Source organism: Myotis daubentonii, chromosome 3 (assembly GCF_963259705.1).
Source record: "Myotis daubentonii chromosome 3, mMyoDau2.1, whole genome shotgun sequence".
Taxonomy (NCBI): Eukaryota; Metazoa; Chordata; class Mammalia; order Chiroptera; family Vespertilionidae; genus Myotis; species Myotis daubentonii.
The window spans coordinates 58227497-58248072 of record NC_081842.1 but is presented as its reverse complement, the minus strand read 5'-3'; the positions used below and the strand labels follow the sequence as shown (position 1 = coordinate 58248072).

Below are 20576 nucleotides of genomic sequence, written 5' to 3'. Positions count from 1 at the left end.
CGGCCTGCACAGTCTCCAATCTGGGATCCCTCTCGCAATCCAGGACCACTGGCTCCTAACCACTCGCCTGCCTGCCTAATGCCTCCAACTGCCCTCCCCTGCCAGTCTGGCCGCCCCCAACTGCCCTCCCCTGCTGGCCTGGTTGCCCCCAACTGCCCTCCCCTGCTGGCCTGATCACCCCTATCCCCCTGCCAGCCTGATCTTGCCCCTAACTGCCTTTGCCTCGGCCCCCACCACCATGGCTATGTCTGGAAGGAAGTCGGACATCCAGAAAATGGCTGTTTCACTGGTCTAATTAGCATATTACATTTTCATTAGTATAGATGTGTTATGAGAGGGGTTTTGTGGCACTGCTATATAGGGAATTTATATGGAGAATTTTCATTAAGACCAATTACTTTAGTTGAGCTTTTACATACTAATAAAAGAAAATACTTTCAGTTTTTTTAAAAATGCATCCTAACATGATCTAATGTACCCTTACCCCTGTCCTCGAATTTCTGATTTAATTAACCTGGACCAGGGCCCAGCATTTATAATTTTTATAAATTCTAATATGCAGGTTCCCATTGAGAACCACTGGTATATTACTTTAAAGAATATTTAGAATCTCCTATCTTAACAGAGGTATATATTAATGTCAGGGGTACATAGTTTGAAGCCTTGGAATGAATGAGAGGTCACCCAAGGAGTGTATAGAGTGTATAGAACAGCACTGTCCAAACGGAGCTTTTTATGATAATGAAAATGTTTTTATCTGCACTGTCCGGGACAGTGGCCACTGGCCACATGAAGCTAGTGCAGCTAAGGAACTGGATTTTTTATTTCATTTTAATTAATTCAAGTTTAAGTAGCTATTCATAGTCGTGCAAGTATAGAGTGAAAAGAAGGTTGAAGTTAGGACCCGGGGTACACATTTGAAGAAGAGGGAAATCCGTACAAAGGAGGACGGGATGGGGTCCTGAACCCAAGTGGAGGATTTGCCTTGCACAAAAGGAGATAGGAGAGAAGGCTGTGTCGATGGGCATGGAGGCAAATACCTTTGCTGGGCAGAATATTGAAGGAGTTCATTCTAGATGGCATCACCGTTCTGCTTAGAAGCCAGTTCATCTATTAAGAGTTGGTGGGAAGAAGGTGGAGGACAGGCTTCAGAAGAGAATGAAATTTTCACATAACCTTGGAGGGGCGGGAGGAGGCGCTATGGGGACAGCTGGAGAGGTTGCGGGGCATGTTGAAGGCAGGGCCACTGGTGTTCGGGTTCGTGGTTTGTTTTTTTCTGTACAGTTGTCTGGTTTTCTCTCATGTTCTCTCTTCTGCAATCCAAATTCTGTTTTACTGTTTTCAGAAAATTTGGGCATAATTAACTAGAATTGTTTTTGCATGTTAAAATAAGAACTCATGCTTGTGACTCTTTGAATAGAAAGCTTTTATTAATTTCTACTAGATTTATGTCCCATTTTATTTCTCATCTTAATCAACCTAATATTACTACCCTCCCACACTCTGGTTGCTATTCTCTTACTACTCATCAAATGCCAGTAAATGTGAATAATTTGTACATGGAAGAATCTTTAAGATTCAAATGTAAGAAATGCTCTAAAATGTGTTGCTCCAAGAGGCCTAATTGTTTATAGGAAGCTTTCTGACAAGCTTATAATTGAAATCGTAGCCACGATAACCTGCTTACCTGGAAAAGACATTTTTGAAACTTTCAAAGCTGATGAAACAGAATTTGCCCTAAGTTTTGGGCAACTTTCGGCATCATACTTTCACTTAACAGCAAAAAGCATACACACGATATATTCACTTCTGATTATAATTAACAACAAACTAGATTATTTCTGTCAATCAGTAATGCAGGTAAAGTAGGTTTTAGCTTTGCTAAACCTGATGTGTGCTTGGTTTATCAGATGAAGGAGAGTGACGTCAGTGACGTCAGACCACTCCTGACTGTCCTGGAAACGTGTGTTTCCTTTAGAAAAATGCCATCACCACCTACTGGACTAAGGTGTTTGCTTCCAGGGAGTTTTCTAAACAGAACCACCTGATAATTACCACTTATCAGCTTTAATCTACTTCAGTTATGCCACAGTTGCAATTAAGAGGCTCAGCACCTCTCTTTTGCCAGGTAAAGTATCAAAGATGGCTGTGTTGCCTCTCCGGGTGATAGAAGCAATTTTCCAGCTCATGGGCACAGGTTTGGTAGTGATCCTTGCAGCCCAGTAGAGCGTGGCTTTTCCTGTCTGCTGGAAATAGAGTTCTGTCCTCCCAGTATTTAGAAACAACAGTCGATGCCAGATATTGTTTCCCCCAATAACCCTCTTGTGTGCGGTCTCTGGACTGTAACACGTATTTATTGATCAGTTTAGGGCAGGGAATATCCTTACACTGTCTGACTGGAAGAGCCCAGGGCACTCCTGACTACCTGCTTGGCCAGCAGAATATCCCTGTCACGCCCGAGATGCTGACACTCCCCCAATGCTTGTTTTGTTTCCTTGTAGATAACTAGCTGGTTGGTGTTAGTAATTTAAATATCTAGGCTTCTATTTTAAAGAATTTCTTTTATATATTTGTTTTTGGGTGTCTATTAAAGGCACACAAACACACCCCACATCTCTCTGAGGCTGCAGTCCTCAGAACTAGGAAAACTGTGTTGAGAATCTTACACATACAGTTAATTGGTGTTGTCCCAAAAGTCCTGCAGCAAAAGTTCACGTGCCTTATAACTGAGGCATGATGATACAGAAATTGCAAATCTCAAAATTATTTCCTAAAAATATCTTTTAGCTCCACAGCCTAGTACCCTCGACAGTTTTTATGATACATTGAATTCCCTTCCATTAGAGCCAGTGTTCAAATGTCATCATTTAGTCATTTTTAAACTTGAAAAATTCACCCAGAAGTTAAGTTGTATGTCAGAATTCAGCTGTTAGTTACATGATTGGAAGGCCAGCTTTTTAATCATCATCAAGATCTGCCGCTCTTTAGTTCTCTTCCCAAAGAAGCACTGCACTTCCTGCCTGGGGTTCTGTCTCCCACAGTGTGCTGCCCAGTAGGCGATTACGTCAGACAGTTTTTCAGGGCGTACAGACTGGCCTGCAGTGAGCCCTTTCTACAGGCTTGCCCAGCAGGAAAGGCTCCACTGGCAATTAGCTTGCAGCTCATGGCCATCGCCACCCTCAACAGTGAATGTCAGGCTCCTACACCGAGGCACTGGAGCCCGGGGTCACAGGGCTCCCCAGGTCCTGTTTTGATTCTGCTTTGGGTACCTGGGACTGTGTCAGAAGTTTCTTAGAGTTGTTCTGACCTGGCTTTTTCATGGTCACTTTAAAAAAAATTGTTACATGCTCCTTAATATAAGCATGTTTATAAAACTCAGTTGTTTCCTATAATATTTACTTTGAGAATCTCAGTGAGTTATTTCACGCAGCACAGTGATGCTTTCCTCTAATAACTTCACTTACAGCATCATTAGGGAATGCTCGTATATTCTTTATATGCTCTGAAATGTATTCCAACGTTCTATTGTATGATTTGTAACTTATTCTGCAATTTGCTTTATCTGGTTTGTTGTTGTTGTTCTAGAAGCTTCGCAGCAGGTTTTGGCTAAAAGCCTTAAAGTTTGTTGTTGTTGTTTTTTACCTCAGTCCTTTCATTTTTGAAGCAGCTGACCCTGAATTTGAGGCTACAATGTGGCTCAAAAGATTCAGGGGTCTGGCTGAGGTGGGAGGCATTGACTAGTGGTTACAACAGCTTCAGCATATGTGGGCCTGTGAGAAGTATTCTGACATCTAAGGAGTAAAATCAGGCAGTGTGTTTGATGGTCAGATCCGGTGGGTAATTTACGTGGAGCGAAGGGAGCAGGGTGTTACTCTGTGTGTGAAATCATGATGTCAGCTGGATCCTCACAAATGAGAATGGAGACAGTTTTGCTAAATCATCTGGTTAAACCACCAAAAACAAATAGAAGGTTCGTTCTGGAGGGTGGTATCTGGATTCAGAATAGTACCTGAAGGTGGTAGAGACGAAGCCATGGCATCATTGAATGGAAAGAGCAGGTGGAAAGCACAGTAGTGCTTCTGGTAGAAAAAGGTGAAAGGATGAGCAAAACCCTAATTAGTTTGGTCCCAACAGAGCATCACCATTTGGTGCAGAGCCACTACACCGAGTGAAATATAGCACCTGTCCAAACTGTAAATTGGCAGAGAGCCTCAGGTTACAGTGTACGTAATAACTGACAGAGAACCAGCAGAAGCAGAGAGGCGAATTGCGGAGCCTGGAGTATAGATCTGTATTTTCTCTAGTTAAGGACAAAGGGAAGGAATGTTAGAAAACCATGCTCACTCTAAAAGATTTAAGGATAAGAATAAGCAAATCTAATGGATTAGGACTCTGTTGGCTCAGTTGGGTCCTATGACATCTGGCTCAAAAGGACAGCAGTTGACTTTGCGACTGCTAAGTTAAATGACACTTTTACACAAACCATTTCCTGATTGTTAGAGCGCCTACATTGTGGTTTATGTGAGTGGCTTCCGGTGGGAAAATGTACAGGTTCATGTCCCTGACCTTTTGCTTTCGTAAAAGGCAAAGAATTTCAAAGAACACTTATAGTTACTGAGCCAAGTGGGTTTGACTTTTCAGAGAGAAGCATAATAGTAAACATGAACCAACCCACCATGACACTAAAGAGTAATGATGAGGCATTTTTAAAGACTTCATCTGAATGTAGGTAGAAGGAAGAATTTACAACTCTGATAAACTAGAAGGTCCACTTTGGCAATATTTGACCAAGTTTTGCTTAGTATTGACAAAGTTTTGCTTTGGCAAACACTTAGCTAGGTTTAAGAAGAGCAAGGACAAGTTGATTGTTGCTGCATGTGTGTTTGCTCTAGTTCCCCATAAAAAACAGCTGAAAATTTTTCCTTAAAGTCAAAATACTCGCTACAAATGGTATGATGTTGTCAACTGTTTTGCTGCTCTTTCTCTTATTATTTTTTTACTGCTTTTTTTTTTTGCCTGTTAAAATTAACATCAGAAATCCAGAATATGGTTAATATTAAAGCAGAAGACACCGGGTGTGTCATTTCAGGGAATATCAGAATAAAGACAAGATCCCAGAGGTCACAGCCTCTCTGAGTGTTTAGATTATATTCAGCACAAGTAAAGCACAGAAAATAGCTTTGCATGAAATATGATTGAAATACATGCCTTTGTTACATGCCATATAATAGCATGTCTGACTTAAAATGTAGAAATTGAGAGGTAAGGAGGTGGCTTTTCTGAGCATATTACAGAAAAAAAGTATTTCAGCACCTTCTCTTACCTGTTGGTTTTTGGGTTTCCATTCCTGAGCATAAATTGCTCTTTTAGCCATATGAATTATGGATTAAACTGTGGGCATCTTTAGGATGATTTTTGAAGATTAGGGCAGTATTAGCATTCGGTAGAAGTACAAAGGGAAAATATAAACCGATAGCAGTGCCCAAAGAAAAGATGTCCCAGGGAACTTCTTTATCTCATTTGCTGTTTCTTTTTCAGTATATTTTATTGGTTTTTTTACAGAGAGGAAGGGAGAGGAATAGAGAGTTAGAAACATTGATGAGAGAGGAACATCAACTAGCTGCCTTCTGCACACCTCTTACTGGGGATGTGCCCGCAACCAAGGTACATGCCCTTGATCGGAATCGAACCTGGGACCCTTCAGTCTGCAGGCTGATGCTCTGTCCACTGAGCCAAACCGGCTAGGGCCATTTGCTGTTTCTTTAAATTAAAAATGCTACATGGATATTAAACTATAGAAGTTATCCCCACCACTGCCACCAACCTCTTTATGCCAAGAAGCTGCGCACTTCTGCACCCAGCACCTCAGGATCGGCTGGTAAAGGAGTCGGGATAGGAGAAGGCTGAGCAGATGCCTCGCTGAAGGGCCACTGGAGCTGGAGGAACAGCTGGCAGCAGCCACAGTGGGCTGGTGTGTATTCATAGCGAGAGGCCCAGGATTGGCCTGTTGGCAAGTCCTGAATTCAGGAGCAAGCCATTTTGAAGAAGCATGTTCTTAATTCCATTAAATTAGCTCATAACAGAATTGTCTGTTTAGGTCAGTGGTCAGCAAACTGCATCTCGCGAGCCACATGCGGCTCTTTGGCCCCTTGAGTGTGGCTCTTCCACAAGATACCACGTGCGGGCACGCATATACAGTGCGATTGAAACTTCGTGGCCCATGCGCAGAAGTCGGTTTTTTGTGGAAGAGCTGGTATTTTGTGGAAGAGCCACACTCAAGGGGCTAAAGAGCCACATGTGGCTTGCGAGCCACAGTTTGCCAACCACTGGTTTAGGTGATTCTTGTAGGTTTTCTGGTAATTGGCATCGTATGTAACTATGATGCCAGCAGGAAAAAGGAAGAAATAAATAAGCCAACATATGCACAGTAGTTTCCGTGAGGGTAGAATTAGGATTTTTTGTTTTTCTTTAATTTTTATATATTTTCTCATCTGTTTTACAGTGAATTACTACTTGATGTTTTTGCTGAGAATTAGATGTTTCTATCCAAAAAATAAAAGTGTTATTTCAAAGTTCAGGTGATGTTCTTATTTGTCTTTCTAATCCAGCAGCTATTTCTAAATAAGGACAAAAGTGAGAGTGATAGAGGGCCCTTAAAAATAATTAACAAACTAACATTTAAAGGTGATTGATTTTTTTCTTTGAAGTTAATAGATTCTTTTTTGCCACCAAAGTCAAGGTGGATTAAATTGATGAAAACTTATTAGCAAAGTGATTAAAAATACTCCACATGAAAGCCCTGTCATATATTACATGCATCACTTAGACCCCAGACTCTCTCTGTTTATTGAAAGCCAGTGCCAGGCTTTCCAGGGTGAGTTTATCGTAAGTGCTTTTGAATGCAGAGCAGCTTGCTCCCGGCCTACAGGAGGCGTTCTGCTGGTGCCACGTGAATGCTTACAACTGCGTGTTTTTGTCTTACAGAGTTGTCTTGGTTCAACTGGTGCCTTCCCGGGTCGTGTTTGCTCAGTCTCCTCCTCATTCTGTGCTTCAGGGAATCCTATGACAGACTCTATCTTGATGTGGTTGTCTCAGTGTAATAGCACAGACTCGAAGGAGTTTACAGAGAGACTGGAGATCCATTTTGCATCCTGCACATTTGCTCGGAATTGCACACCTGACGGATAAAAAGGAGAAGACAGAAAATTCATTCAGAAGTCTTGTGAAGTTACTGGTGATCACATTAATTTAATTACTACTAGGTAATGATAATGTGGGACTCCAATGATAACCGGGGATTTAAAAACTCTCTAAATGGCATGCCTGTGCCCACTGCTGGGGTTGGCAGTGTGCTGTCTTACACACAAGGCACTACCTAAATAATTCCCTCTGTGCTCTGTGCCAGTGCCACACTGCTGATGGATCCATTGTTACTATGAAAAGAAATAAAGGGCGTCTATCACATGGAGATAACGCCTTCCCTAAGGGACATATCAGAATAGGAAGAAATGCCACTAACTTCTAAAGAAGTTTAAACCTTATATCCGATTTTAATAAAAAAACAGCCAACAGATATATCCAGAATAGGAATTAGCCCCACGTACACTACATTTTTTTCTAATAAAGTCATTTCTTCTATGACTCCTTATTTTTAACTAGAGGCCCAATGCACGAAATTCATGCAAGGGGCTCGGCCCTCGCAGCCATTGCAGCTTGCCTCGGCCCTCGCAGCCTCGACTTCATCTGGAAGGTCATCCGGAAGGATGTCCAGAAGGTCATTCGGCTGTCTGGTCTAATTAGCATATCACGATTTTATTATTATAGATTAGGTCAGAAACCCCTGGCCATCTTATTATGGTGACCAACCACTTTCCAGTGACTTCAGAACACACACTTTGTGTCTCGACCTAAAGTTATCCTTGTTTCTGTGAAATACAGTTTCATCTATTAGACTCTTAAATGATTATATTAAAGGTAACTAAACGTTTAATGTAGCCTCATTAAAAATTGTATGACAAATGTAATTCCATTCTGATTTAGCACTTTGTTAAAAGAGAAATGACAAATCACATAGGACATTCTATATCTTCGGTTGTGTGCGTGTGTGTGTGTGTGTGTGTGTGTGTGTGTATCAGATATTATTTACAGGGGTTACATTTTATTAAATGACCCTTGTTTGAAAATAATAATTTATAACATTGAAACTTCTGTTAATTACATTTTTGTATTTCAATTCAGGTTGAAAAATATTCAGTTCTATATGGAGTCGATGTATTTGAGAAGGCAGTATTTTGCCGGTACCCATTTTCTGTGTAAGGAGGATAGCTTTGTAAAAAATAACAGTAACTCATTGAACAGCTCTCAGACATGTACTTCACTGTCACATAAAATATGCTCTGGTGGGATTATTACCACCATTCACATTTACATAATTCCCCTCACACAGGGAAACCAAACATTTCCCCCAGAAGTCAAGAGTAATACTTTGCCTTCATTATTCTCAGTTTCATTCAACCCTATTTCCTTTTTCCTCACTTGAAATTGTGTCTTCCTTGTCAGCTAAATATAACTTATATTTGTCTTTTTTGGGGCAGACGAGGTGCAAGCCAGCTCTTTCTGTTAGCCACGGCGGTAACGTATGGTTAAGGAAAGCTGGTCAGCACTTAATTACTCATCTCTCCATGTGTACATATACCGTCACACACACTCATCCATAGTTCCAACTCTTAGTAAGTTCAAAGCTATTTATTAGCTCACCTCGGTCCTGGAGGAAGATTCTATTACTTCTGAGCCTTCTTCTAAAATCCTAAATTGTGCAACTTGGAAAGTTTCTTACAAAAACCCTGAAATTTAACATCTGTAAGTCACCTTTAAATCATCTCCCTTTTATAACCACTCTGCTGACTTAGCAACAAGAAACAAAGGAACTAAGGAAGTTGCTGAAAAGTAGAAGAAAACCCATGAAAGCTAGACTTATTTCCAATGAACTCAATCATTCTTCTTAAATAAAAATAAAGTAAAACCAGAATTCTTTAAGATGATTGAAAGGCAGCCACTAAGGATATTATTAGTTCATGCCCCAGAACCTAAATTAACCACCAGCCCTTCTATTTAGAAAGAAGATAGAAAGCAGAGGGAAGAATTCTTAAGTGTTTGGTTTTAGTCAGATCGATTGTGTTTGAGGATGTTGCTGTATAAAATTTTGCTGTAATGCTTCTGATATACTAGTAGGACATTTTCATTATGGTTAATTCTAGTTTTAACACAAAGTAAAGAATAACACTTATTACCTAAATGACTAATTAGTTAACAGCTCATTGGTTAATTCAACATCTCAAGTGAGTAGTGATTCAAAGTTCTCACATGTGCCAGACACCAGCCATTGTTTTTAGCATGAGATGAGCCCCTCTGTCTCATTTATATCCACTTACCACTCCAGCAGATCATTCATTGTTCTCAACACAAATTGCAGCTGTTTTAAATGATTAAAATTTCATATACCAAATCTGATAGAAAGGGAACCAAAAAGCTTTGGAGTGGGGGAGGATTACACACTATTTATTTACCTGAATATTTCAAATCATATTTTTTTATCTTTGTTTTTATTTCTAGCTTGCATTAAAATAGGCCAGCTGCTATCTTTGCACTTTCTAAACAAATGTTATAGAATCCTAATGAAATTTTATAACTAAAAGAAATCTTAACTTTCCACTAACCCAAGCCTTCATTTTAGAATTTGTAGAAACAGTCCCAGAGAGGTCAAGGATCTTGCCAAAGGTCACACTCTTAGTGACAAACGTAGAACTAAAACCCACATCTTCTGACTTCTAAAATACTTTTTTCCTACCTCACAGAATTGCAGCTTAATTTGGACACTTGGGGGAGTTTATGAATACTCTTCCATGTTCACAAACAATGGGGCTTAAAGGATCTTGCCATTATTTTGTGTGGAAAGTACAGGGATTAAATTGAGGTGATTATTTTGTTTTTAAGTGAAATCATTCTATTCTCTTCTTCACTCTCCAATTGGTGCTCTAAGTCTTAGTTTGCAATGACATGATACAGAAAGATTCTGATGAATAATTCAGTCCTCATAAACCAAGTCCACAACATTATTAATTGGTAAGGACATGTTATAGTCTAAGTTCCCTGTGGCTTACCAATGAACACTTAGTCTATGGGAAGACACATTTTTTAATATGGTCCATGATGGAGGAATAGTAATAAGACAAGTACACACATTTCCCTGGAGGATGGAGCGAATAAAAAAAAATAAAAAGAGGGAATCCAGACAAGTATAATCTTGTATAGTTAAGCATATATGGCCTAAGGGCCAAATTTTATCATAGATCACATATTCACGTTTAATTATTGAGAATGTTTACAACTTGTTGTTGATGAAGCTCTTCTAATGAAGGATTCAAGCTAAGAGCTTTTAAATTGAAGAGGTTAAATTCCCATCTACTTATCTTTAATTAGTTTTTGTTACTATTATATTTATTAAAATCTAGGCATTCATCCTGCTGTTTGCATACGTACAAGCTTCACTTTAAGATCCAATACAAATGCATAGTAAATTTGCTTTAATGTTAACAACCACATTTAATTCCACATTTGTCCCTGAAGTAATAAATAAAGGAATTACTATGATTATGCCATATTATCAAGCAAGTGCAAAAGCTGTGATAGGAAGAAAGTGCCATATTAAAAAAGAAATTATAGAAAACTGTGAGAAAATATTATCAGACCTGTTTGACCTAAATATAGGAAAACTAGAATTCCATTCTAATTGGGAATTATGCAGAAAGAAGAAAGATAAAGTTTATTTCCATAATATCAAACAGTTGCTACTCTGTTAGGAAATAGAAGCAATACTTTGGGGAAAGTGTTGGACCATCCTAGAAGAACAAAACTTGGCAGGCAGGGGAGGGGATTTCCTTCTAGCAGCATCCATCAGGTAAGCAGGCATCATGTTGGCCACCCTGAGCATTCATTTCCTTTCAGGAGTTCTCCCAGCTCAGTTGGAACCTCAGAGTCAGGAGGTGAACAATACCAAGGCCCTTGAAAGGGTCACTTCTGGCCAGGGGATGGGAAGGATAGAGGCTGTGGGCAGTCTCTCCCCTGAACCATGCTTCTTTTTATAACCACTTGCAGTTTGTTCTGGGGCAGGACAGTAACATCAGCCTCTTGTTTCACCGAACAGTTTCTCCACTGTCCTCATTGCCTGGCACCTCAGCTTTCGGAAAGCTTGCATGAGTCAGACCTCAGCTCCATCCCTACGACTCCTAGGTGCCGGCTTCCTTGAACTGACTTCCTGGCACAGGCTTCTTCACGCCCTCCACCCCTCCCTCAGCTCCCAGGCCAAAGTCCCAGGCTCAGACCTGACTGGTAGTAGACCTCCCTCTCCTGAAAGGATGCTAACATGACCCCAACACAAGTAAATCCAGGTACTCCAGAAAGATTGTAGCAATTCTTAGGGTCAAGGCTCATAAGTTAGACTGTCTCCCTGAGATGAGAATCACAAAGGTCTCTAACAACTTTCTATACTTGTTATTTGCTGCATTGTAGAATACGGACATTAGATTGCCTTACGTTGTCTTTCTGTTGTGCTTTGGAACTTGGTGGGCCTCAAACAGTAACTTTCCATCGCAGCCCTTACTGAGAAAGAGCAGAAAGTTAGCCCAGCCCACCTGCTGTGTTCATTCAACAAGGGGGCATTGAAATAACATTTTAAAAAACACAGCTAAAAAATGAAACAAAGCACAGAATTCATTTCAGCAACTTTGGTAAAATGATTTAACCCCCCCCCCCCCAACACACACACACACACACACACACACACACGTCAAACTCTTTTAGTTTAAATGTGCTGGGCTTGGGGCTTGGTACATGTTGAGGGTTGGGGCTCCAGAGGGACTGCCAGGAGATCCACCCCACGTCACGGGCTCTCGGGGTTCCCGCCTGGCTCTTCCAGTTTGAAAGGGAGGCGGCTTCAGGCTCGACCAAAATGGCCAGAATGATTTGGAGATACTTTTAATTTACCTCAAGGTTAGAAAATGATGCTTCTTTAAGAAACTACAGTTTAATTTGGACTTCCTGTAATTCAGATTGGCTTTCTTCCCATGTACCCAGAAGGATCGTAGAATCAAAAAGATGATCTGATCCAACCACCTCATTTTACAGATAAGTAAAAATAGAGCCTGAGAAGTTAATGACACAGCCAGGGCTTAGCAGGTCACCTCCTCCCAGACCAGCATTTCCCCCCATAAATGTGTTAACCAGAAGTAAATTCTTATAGGTAAATTGTTTTCATTTCTTTAAAATTTTTGAAAATTAAACAAGAAATGCATGACTGTATGCTCATTGTAAAATTCTTAGTCCAGAAGTATAAAGTGAACCCTACAAACAAGTGCTGGCTAGTCCGTTCTCCTTTCCAGAGGTCATCCCTAAGAAGCCTCTCAAATCTTTCTATGCAGTTTCCTACAAATGTATAAAAACTTGGGATTTAAAATCAAGTGACCTAAGGAACTGTTTCTCAGGCCACATTGGCATTAACTTTGGGCAGAAGCAGGAGTTTCTGAGATCCTTATCTGTCTCCTCATGAGTCTGTATCAAATGTCACAGTGGTTAATATTTAGCAGCATTTCACCGGCCTCATTATATACCATCAAGCTCTATCATATTCTAAAATGTAAAGATGGATTCCAATATGCAACATTCTGCTTTTCTTTTGGGAAATAGAGCTTCTGTTTTTTAGTCACCAACTAAGGTCCACATACTGTGAGGGAAGAAGATGAGTGACCCCCCAAAATCCAAATAGATTTCTCTTTTTTTTATTTTATTGATTTTTTACAGAGAGGAAGGGAGAGAGATAGAGAGTTAGAAACATCAATGAGAGATAAACATCGATCAGCCGCCTCCTGCACACCCCCCACTGGGGATGTGCCCGCAACCAAGGTACATGCCCTTGACCGGAATCAAACCTGGGACCCTTCAGTCCGCAGGCCGACGCTCTATCCACTGAGCCAAACCGGCTACGGCCAAATAGATTTCTTGACAGGGTTTCTTGGCTCCCCATCTCAGCAGAGGCACACAATGCTGCAGCACGTCTGGAGGATGCACTTATGTGATTCCACTTGCTCAAAATAACAGATAAGGAAGATTTGGTAACCCTTACTGTTTTCTTGATCGGCTTCCTCAGCTCTCCTATCTTTCCCGCTAGCAGCGAAACTGATGAGCTGCAGCAGGACAAGAACTTAGTTTTGTGTGGTCATTTCCTTTCCTGCCTTCCCTCCCATCCAGCTGTCCCTTCTGGTTGTGTTCTTACTTATTTCTGACTATGCTTGGAAGCAAGTTGTGTGAAACCCAGATTTTCTGAATTGCCAGCATCAGGGAGGCAAGCTGGCCGACCAGTGTCTTAATGAACTAGAGCCAGTGGTTCTCAACCTTCTGGCCCTTTAAATACAGTTCCTCATGTTGTGACCCAACCATAAAATTATTTTCATTGCTACTTCATAACTGTAATGTTGCTACTGTTATGAATCGTAATGTAAATATCTGATATGCAGGATGGTCTTAGGTGACCCCTGTGAAAGGGTCGTTCGACCGCCAAAGGGGTCGCGACCCACAGGTTGAGAACTGCTGAACTAGACGAGAGAGGACCTAGAGAAAGCACCCTGGCCAAGGAGCCCCAGGCCCGGCTCAGGTCCCAGCCCTGGTGTCTTCAGCTGTTTGAGAGTAAGTCACTTCGTCTCTCATGTATTCACATCGCTGAAATGAGGGAGTGAGCAACGATGTTCGCTAAGGTTTCTTCCAGGAAATTCGGGGCCACTCTTATCTGAGTATTAGAAAATGACTGAAGGTCATGCAGTCTGTGAAACTGCACAGCCTGTGGTACGGTCACGGTCATGTTTGTGCAGTAGCCCTCCTACTGTGCCTGCTGGTATGTGAACACATGGGCTGCTCCATCGCACTCACGTGCAATAAGAAGTGGTTTCTTCATTTTCTGCCAGGAGATAAACCACAGGTGCTATTTATTTCCCTGGAGGACTATATACATGACGTGGGGTTTATTAAATTTGTCAAATGCAATAAGAGAAAATCTGCCATCTGATGCCGAGAGAGCATTCCGGCACCAGGCCAGAGTACTGCGTTTGCTCCCGGGAATCAGGCCTAACAGGAACGTCCTTTGGTTTGGTTTGATTCATCAGGGCCAGCAATGCGTTTGCATCCACAGGAATCAAATTGTCAGATCAGATGGTAAAGCTGATCCTCGAATTGTGCATTGATTTGCAAATACTCTCCTGAACTAACAATTAAAAGGAATGGTGAGAGTTTCCCAAATACCTAATTATGCATAGCAGGAACCCAAATATTTGTCTCATAACATCATTGACTATCACTGAATTCAAGGGAGGATATTTTGTTCCATTGAAGTTGCCATCATAGACAGAGCCTGTACCTGCCTGGGAGCATAGGACCAATTTCAAGGAATCCCAGACCCTGTCATAATTCCATGACTGGGGGGTGGGTGACTGTTCCTTAGGGAAGCTGGGGATACTGTTGGCTCCTCAACTCCCCCTGGAGACAAAATTTAACAAATGCATACACATTGAAATATGCATGCTCAGAAGGCCTGTGAGACTCCTTTCTGAAAGAGATTTGAGTTTTAATAAAGAACAAAGTCTAAACACCAAAAAGAAGGATTTCTAATGACAGAACTTTTTTTTTTTAAATGTGGACTCATCATTTTGATTTCATTTTTTTGGACTAGTAACTTTTTAAAATACATTTTTTATTGATTTTTTACAGAGAGGAAGGGAGAGAGATAGAAACATCGATCAGGTGCCTCTTGCACACTCCCTACTGGGGATTTGCCCACAACCAAGGTACATGCCCTTTACTGGAATCGAACCTGGGACCCTTGAGTCCACAGGCCGACACTCTATCCACCGAGCCAAACCGGGCAGGGCATCTAATGACAGAACTTGGAATACCACCTATTCCGGTAGAGAAGGCTACTCTGGGGGCTGGAGACTGGGCACTGGGCTAGGCACTGTGGCTACAGAAACAATAAGACAGGGTCCTGGCCCTCAGAGACATTCATATTCTGAAGAATCCATTCATAAAAACTGATTCAAAGCCAGCAACACCACCTAAATGCTGTTGGAAGTTCTGCAGCTTATTTCTACAGCTGTCTATGGTATCTTTCCCTCCTTGGAAAATATCTTCTAAATCCTGTTTTCTTGGTCTGTTAAAAGTCCATGCTGTCTCTAATCAACGTATAGCTATGTGTAACCTTTGTGGACAGCCTTCGAAGGGAAAGGCAGAGAAATCTGGTTTAATGGCTTGAAAAGAATTGGAAAGAGTTTAGAGAAAGATGACAAGCTTCCGAAGCGTTCATATCGGCTAGTGTTCGTTCAGGCATGGGGTGAGGCAGAGGGAAGGGCCTCCAGCACGGGAAACCCAGGAGACCCCCTTGGAAGAGTTAGTGAGGTGTAACTGGCTTATAGGCCTGTGTAAGCATGTCTGCTGAGCAAAAGTGGAGGAGCAGGTTTGGAGGCAGGGAATTGTGGTGGAAGCAGGTTCCAGAAAACAACCTCGAGCTGGCTCATCTCCTGACTCATCTGGCCCAGCCTCCTGCCTCCACACACATCCTGTCTGCAGTGCGTCTGGCCACCTGCTTCTTCAGCTCTTGAGAGATGGCAGCTCTATACTCCCCTGTCGTCTGTTCCAGAGCCAGCCCCTTCTCCCTTAGAAGTGCTTGCTTTCAAGGAGTGGCGGCAGGAGAGATGGGGTCAGGGGGAAGACCAGCAGCACGAGTCAGGGCAGAGGACCCGGTGACAAGGAATGGTGACGAGGAATTTCGCACTTCCTCCACACTCCAGAGCGCCCCCCCCCCCCCCAAACACCGGAAGGTAGAGCCCGCCCACCCAGATGCCCCATCTGGCACAGTGGAGGTGCCTGTGCTGCTCTGAGAAACAGTGGGAATCTAGACCTGCACCACCTCCCAAGAGGAACTGTGTTTTATTCAAAGGGCTGTAACTCTCACAATGCCCCCTCCCATTTTCAAAGGAATGTCTGTAAGTGAAGGCACGCTTTCAGCTCCCCAATGTGTTTCGTGCACTCTGCCTGAGTAATCACTTTTCATACCTGAGCGTGGGGCAGAGGAACCTTGAGTTGTCCAAGTGGACCCAGATTCAAGTCAGGTGACCATGTCTTATCCATTCAGACTTTTCCATCTGCCTCCACCCTCTCACACTCCTAGAAGCAAGCCACTAAGCCTGTCCAACCAAAACCATTATCCCAACGCCCAAGCACTCTTGTTCTCCTGTTCTCAAGCCAGGGTGTGTTTGGTTTGATTTTGTGGGGGCAGCAGGAGGAAGAGAGTTGAGTGGGATGGCTGCAGAAATAGCAGAGGCAGCTGCTGGTGTGGGAACCTTTAATAGTCCCATTGTCACCACTCTCTACACTCGGGGGCCTCACATGCCAAACAGGGTCTCCCTCACCCCATTCCCTGCGGTTCCTGGAGGTGACCCAGGCCTTGGCTTTAGACCTCCCTCTGGACCTTGAATGTCATGCCTTCCCCTATTCCTCCTCCCAGTCCCGGCCACACTGAAGCCCCTAACTCCTTTTCAGTCTGTGGAAGAACGAACTCCTTACCTATGGGGGTCCTGGGAGTGGTTCGGGTGAAACCGCTGCAGTGGGACAGACATAAGAAGTTCCGGCTGCCCTAACGCCTGCCTCTGGGCTCTGAGTTAAGAACAGGCCAGGCCAGTCCCAGGGGACTGAGGATAGAGCACATGATGTATTGAGCTGCTCCCACCTCCAGGACCTGACTTTAAAATAGCACCTCTAAGTCCCAGGTGATTACAGGCTCCTGACAGCCGGTGCTCTCTTCCTGTGATGCCCCGTGGTCTCCTGGCAGGAGGTGTGGTGCAAATATGAGTGGGTGCAGAGAGGGGGCCTAACATCTGCCCGTACAGAGACGATGCTGGGGGTCCCAGCTCTGCGACCTGGTGGGTCTATGCAACTGTCAGAACATGAGTGTGTGGGATGAATTCTCCTAGAAAGGGTTCTGTGAGTTTTTAAATAATTCTTACCATGTAAAGGTTGTATTACATTTTAATAAAAGAAATTGTTTTGCATTTTACTTTTTCAACAGTTGAGGTTTTCTAGATTTTTATTTTATGGCCAAGTATACTTTTGTAAGGAAATGTTGAAGTCGTATTTTTGTTCTTTTAAAACCATAGTTCGTGTCAACTATAAGCACTGATCAATATTATTCATGTGCAATTTTCCTTCCTTTCCATTGGGCCTTTCTAAGAAACTGTGTTTTGGCATAGCTTTTTATTTAAAACTTCATTCTACATGTTGTGCATACTGAAGATTCTAAAAAATAAAGATGCATTTAAAATCTCTGTGCTGTTACGTTGTAGAAATGGTAATGTGCTTTGCTTTGCCAAAGTGGTAATTAAATGTTTAATGGTTTAGAACTCCGAGCTCAGAATGGAGGCTCTAGTCATTACTCGCAGCGTGGGAGCTTCCACACAGGCCGGCTTTTGGGGAGAATTCACATTAGAATGGCGATCGCCTGTTCAGTCAGGAAATACGGTGATGTTGACGGTGTAGTGACTGTGCTGTGCTTTTGCAATAAATGTGTATTGAAAGCACTTGTGCTAGCGTGGTCCGCATTTTGTTTTTAACCAAACTCCAAATGGCAGGAGACGTGAAGCCAAAGCTCCCTGAGCGTTTGGGCAGCGAGATGTGGTGGGAAAAACGTGAGCTTGGAAGCAGAACAGGCTGGGCCACTGAACCCTGCCCCTCAACAGACAAGCCCCGAGACTTGGGAACTCCTTCATCTCTTTTGGAGATCCTGTGTTCTCATCCATTAAAAATACATAATTAAATCCCTGGCCCTGCCCTAGCTGGTTATAGAGTGTCAGCCTTCGGATTAAAGGGTCCCAGGTTCAATTCTGGCCAAGGGCACATGCCCAGGTTGCGGGCTCGATCCCCCCCATAGGGGGCGTGCAAGAGGCTGCCAATCAATGATTCTCATCATTGATGTTTCTATCTCTCTCTCCCTCTCCCTCTCTGAAATCAATAAAAAATATATTTAACAAAATATTTAAAAAAAAATAAAGCCCTGGCCGGTGTGGCTCAGTTGGTTGAGCATCATCCCGTGCACCAAAAGGTTGCTGGTTTGATTCCCTGTCAGAATACATGCCCAGGTTTCGGGTCTATCCCTGGTCTGAGTAGGTGTGGGAGGCAACAATTAATGTTTCTCTCTCCCTTTCCCTCTAAAGACCAATAAAACATATTTTTAAAAATACATAATCAAAATAAAGGAGGGGGAGAAATTAGGCTTTCCTCCCATGAGTTTTGTGATGACAGCAAAAAGTGAGGAACATGGAGCACCTGGCACATTGGAACTGTTGAAGTCGTATTTTTATTTTTTTCTTTTTACGCCTGGTGTTACTTGCCTTCTCCCCTTCCTTCCCTCTTATATCTCTCCCAAAGTCGTTTTTATTTTTTTAATATTCAAGTTAAAATGTAATGGCATCTGAGAAAGAAGATTGTGATTAGATGTTTACATATTTAATGCTGCTTCTAATTTTTCATGGAAGCTAATTCCCAAAACTGTTGATCACAGCTGGATTGAAAGAGCAGCCTGGGAATGAGGTGATGTTGTTTATGTAAGTAGACAGTACCCTAAGTCCACTGGAGACCCAATGGGATTTACCTTGTGGAATTTGAAACAAATGAACAAGCAGCAAAAGCTATTGAAGTAGGTCCAGATCCATTGCTAAAACGTGGGGGCACTTCCTTTCTTAGTTTCTAAGCAAGTTCATCCACGAGTGAGTGGCCAGGAGCCCAGTCCTGGAATCACTTGGAGTCGTGAACGTCCTTTAACCTTGCAGAGGAAAGTTTTTCTTAATCTTCCCGGATTAGTTTCTGAACTGTCCTGTTCTCCTCTTACAGGTTCCAAAGTCTTCATTTTTAAAAATACAGAAAAATATAATGCTTTCTTTACATCTCATTGTGAATAGTTTTAATATAGAATGTATCATCACTGTATTTTTGTTTTATATCTTTAACATGTCATGAACATTTTCCCATGACAAGGGACACTTTTATTATTTAAGGTTTTTAATTTTATTTTTGGACATTAAGGTTGTTTCTGAGGAGATGTATTCTAGGGAAATACATTGTTTGATATTTATCTTTTTCCTAGTTTCTCAATATTTTCCTATGAAAGATACCTAGAAGGAGAATTACTTGGTTCAGGTATGGAGACTTAGCTCCTGACACACATCCTCATATTAATTTAACTAGAGGCCTGGTGCACAAAATTTGTGCAGGGGGGGGGCCCTTCAGCCAGGCCTGTGCCCTCTCACAGTCCAGGAGCCCTCAGGGGAAGTCCATCTTAAACTATACTGATCCCCTGGGGATCAGGCCTAAGCTGGCAGTCGGACCCCTTGCTTCTTACCGCTCCTTACTGCCCGCCTCCAGGGCTGGCCAGCTGTGAGCCCGGCTTCTGGCTGAGCTGTGCTTCCCCTGTGGGAGCACACTTACCACCAGGGGCAGCTTCTGCATTGAGCATCTGTTCCCTGGTGGTCAGTGCAAGTGATAGTGACCGGTCGTTCTGCTGATTGTTCTGCCATTCGGTTGATTTGCATATTAGTGTTTTATTATATAGGATTATTTATCCAGCCTCAATGGAAAAACTATTTCTTCTCTACACTCAGTACAGGCATACCTTGGAGATATTTCAGTTCCAGACTCTGCAATAAAGTGAGTATCACAATAAAGTGAGTCACACAAATTTTTGGGTTTCCTAGTGTATATAAAAGTTTAAACTATAATGTAGTTTATTAAATGTGCAATAGGATTATCTAAAAATGTACATAAGTTAATTTTAAAATATTTTATTGCTAAAAAATTATGCTAACCATCAGCTGAGCCTTCAATGCATTGGAATCTTTCTGCTGGTGGAAGATCTTGCCTTTAATTTGTAAAAAAAAAAAAGGCAGTGTCTCTGAAGCGCAATAAAATGAGGCAGGTCTATTCTCACTTCTGACATCAAATGTGTGGGATTTTCCACACAAAGCAATTCTCCAGTTCTCAGGAGACACCAACAATTTAACTCAGTTCTGACACTAACTGCCCAGAGTTAGGGTAGACCTCAAGGTTAAGGCCTCAGCCCCACAGGATGACCCCTCTCCCCACTACTTCAGGTGCAATGGCAAGCCAAGTTGTCACCTGTGTTTCTGACCAATGAAAGGCTTTAAATTAGGGGTTCTCATGAGCCTTTCCTCGGGTCTGATAATTTGCTAGGATGACCCGGAACTCAGGAAAACACTTTATGTTCTAGATCACACATTTAAACTAGAGGCCCAGCGTGCACGAGTAGCTCACTTCTGCTTGCCTCAGCTGGCCGACCCACTTCTAGCTCACACCCCTGCCCTCCGCCCCTCATAGCTCTCTGCCACTAGTAGCTTGCGCCTCATAGCTCTCCGCCACTAGTAGCTTGCGCCCTGCCCCACCCGCCAGGAGAGCTGCTGCTTGTTTGGTCT

The 20576-nt window shown here is 42.4% G+C and overlaps 1 protein-coding gene across 2 annotated transcripts in view; it reads left to right on the top strand.

The window, feature by feature from the left end:
* SLC49A4 (solute carrier family 49 member 4) overlaps positions 1-8024 on the top strand; it is a 73038-nt gene extending 65014 nt beyond the window's left edge. For both annotated transcript variants that reach the window (XM_059687663.1, XM_059687662.1), the window contains one exon: positions 6985-8024. In XM_059687663.1, the coding sequence (XP_059543646.1) occupies positions 6985-7100 (116 nt within the window). In that variant the 3' untranslated portion in view covers positions 7101-8024. The remainder of the gene's footprint in view (positions 1-6984) is intronic.
* The last annotated feature ends 12552 nt before the right edge of the window (positions 8025-20576 follow it).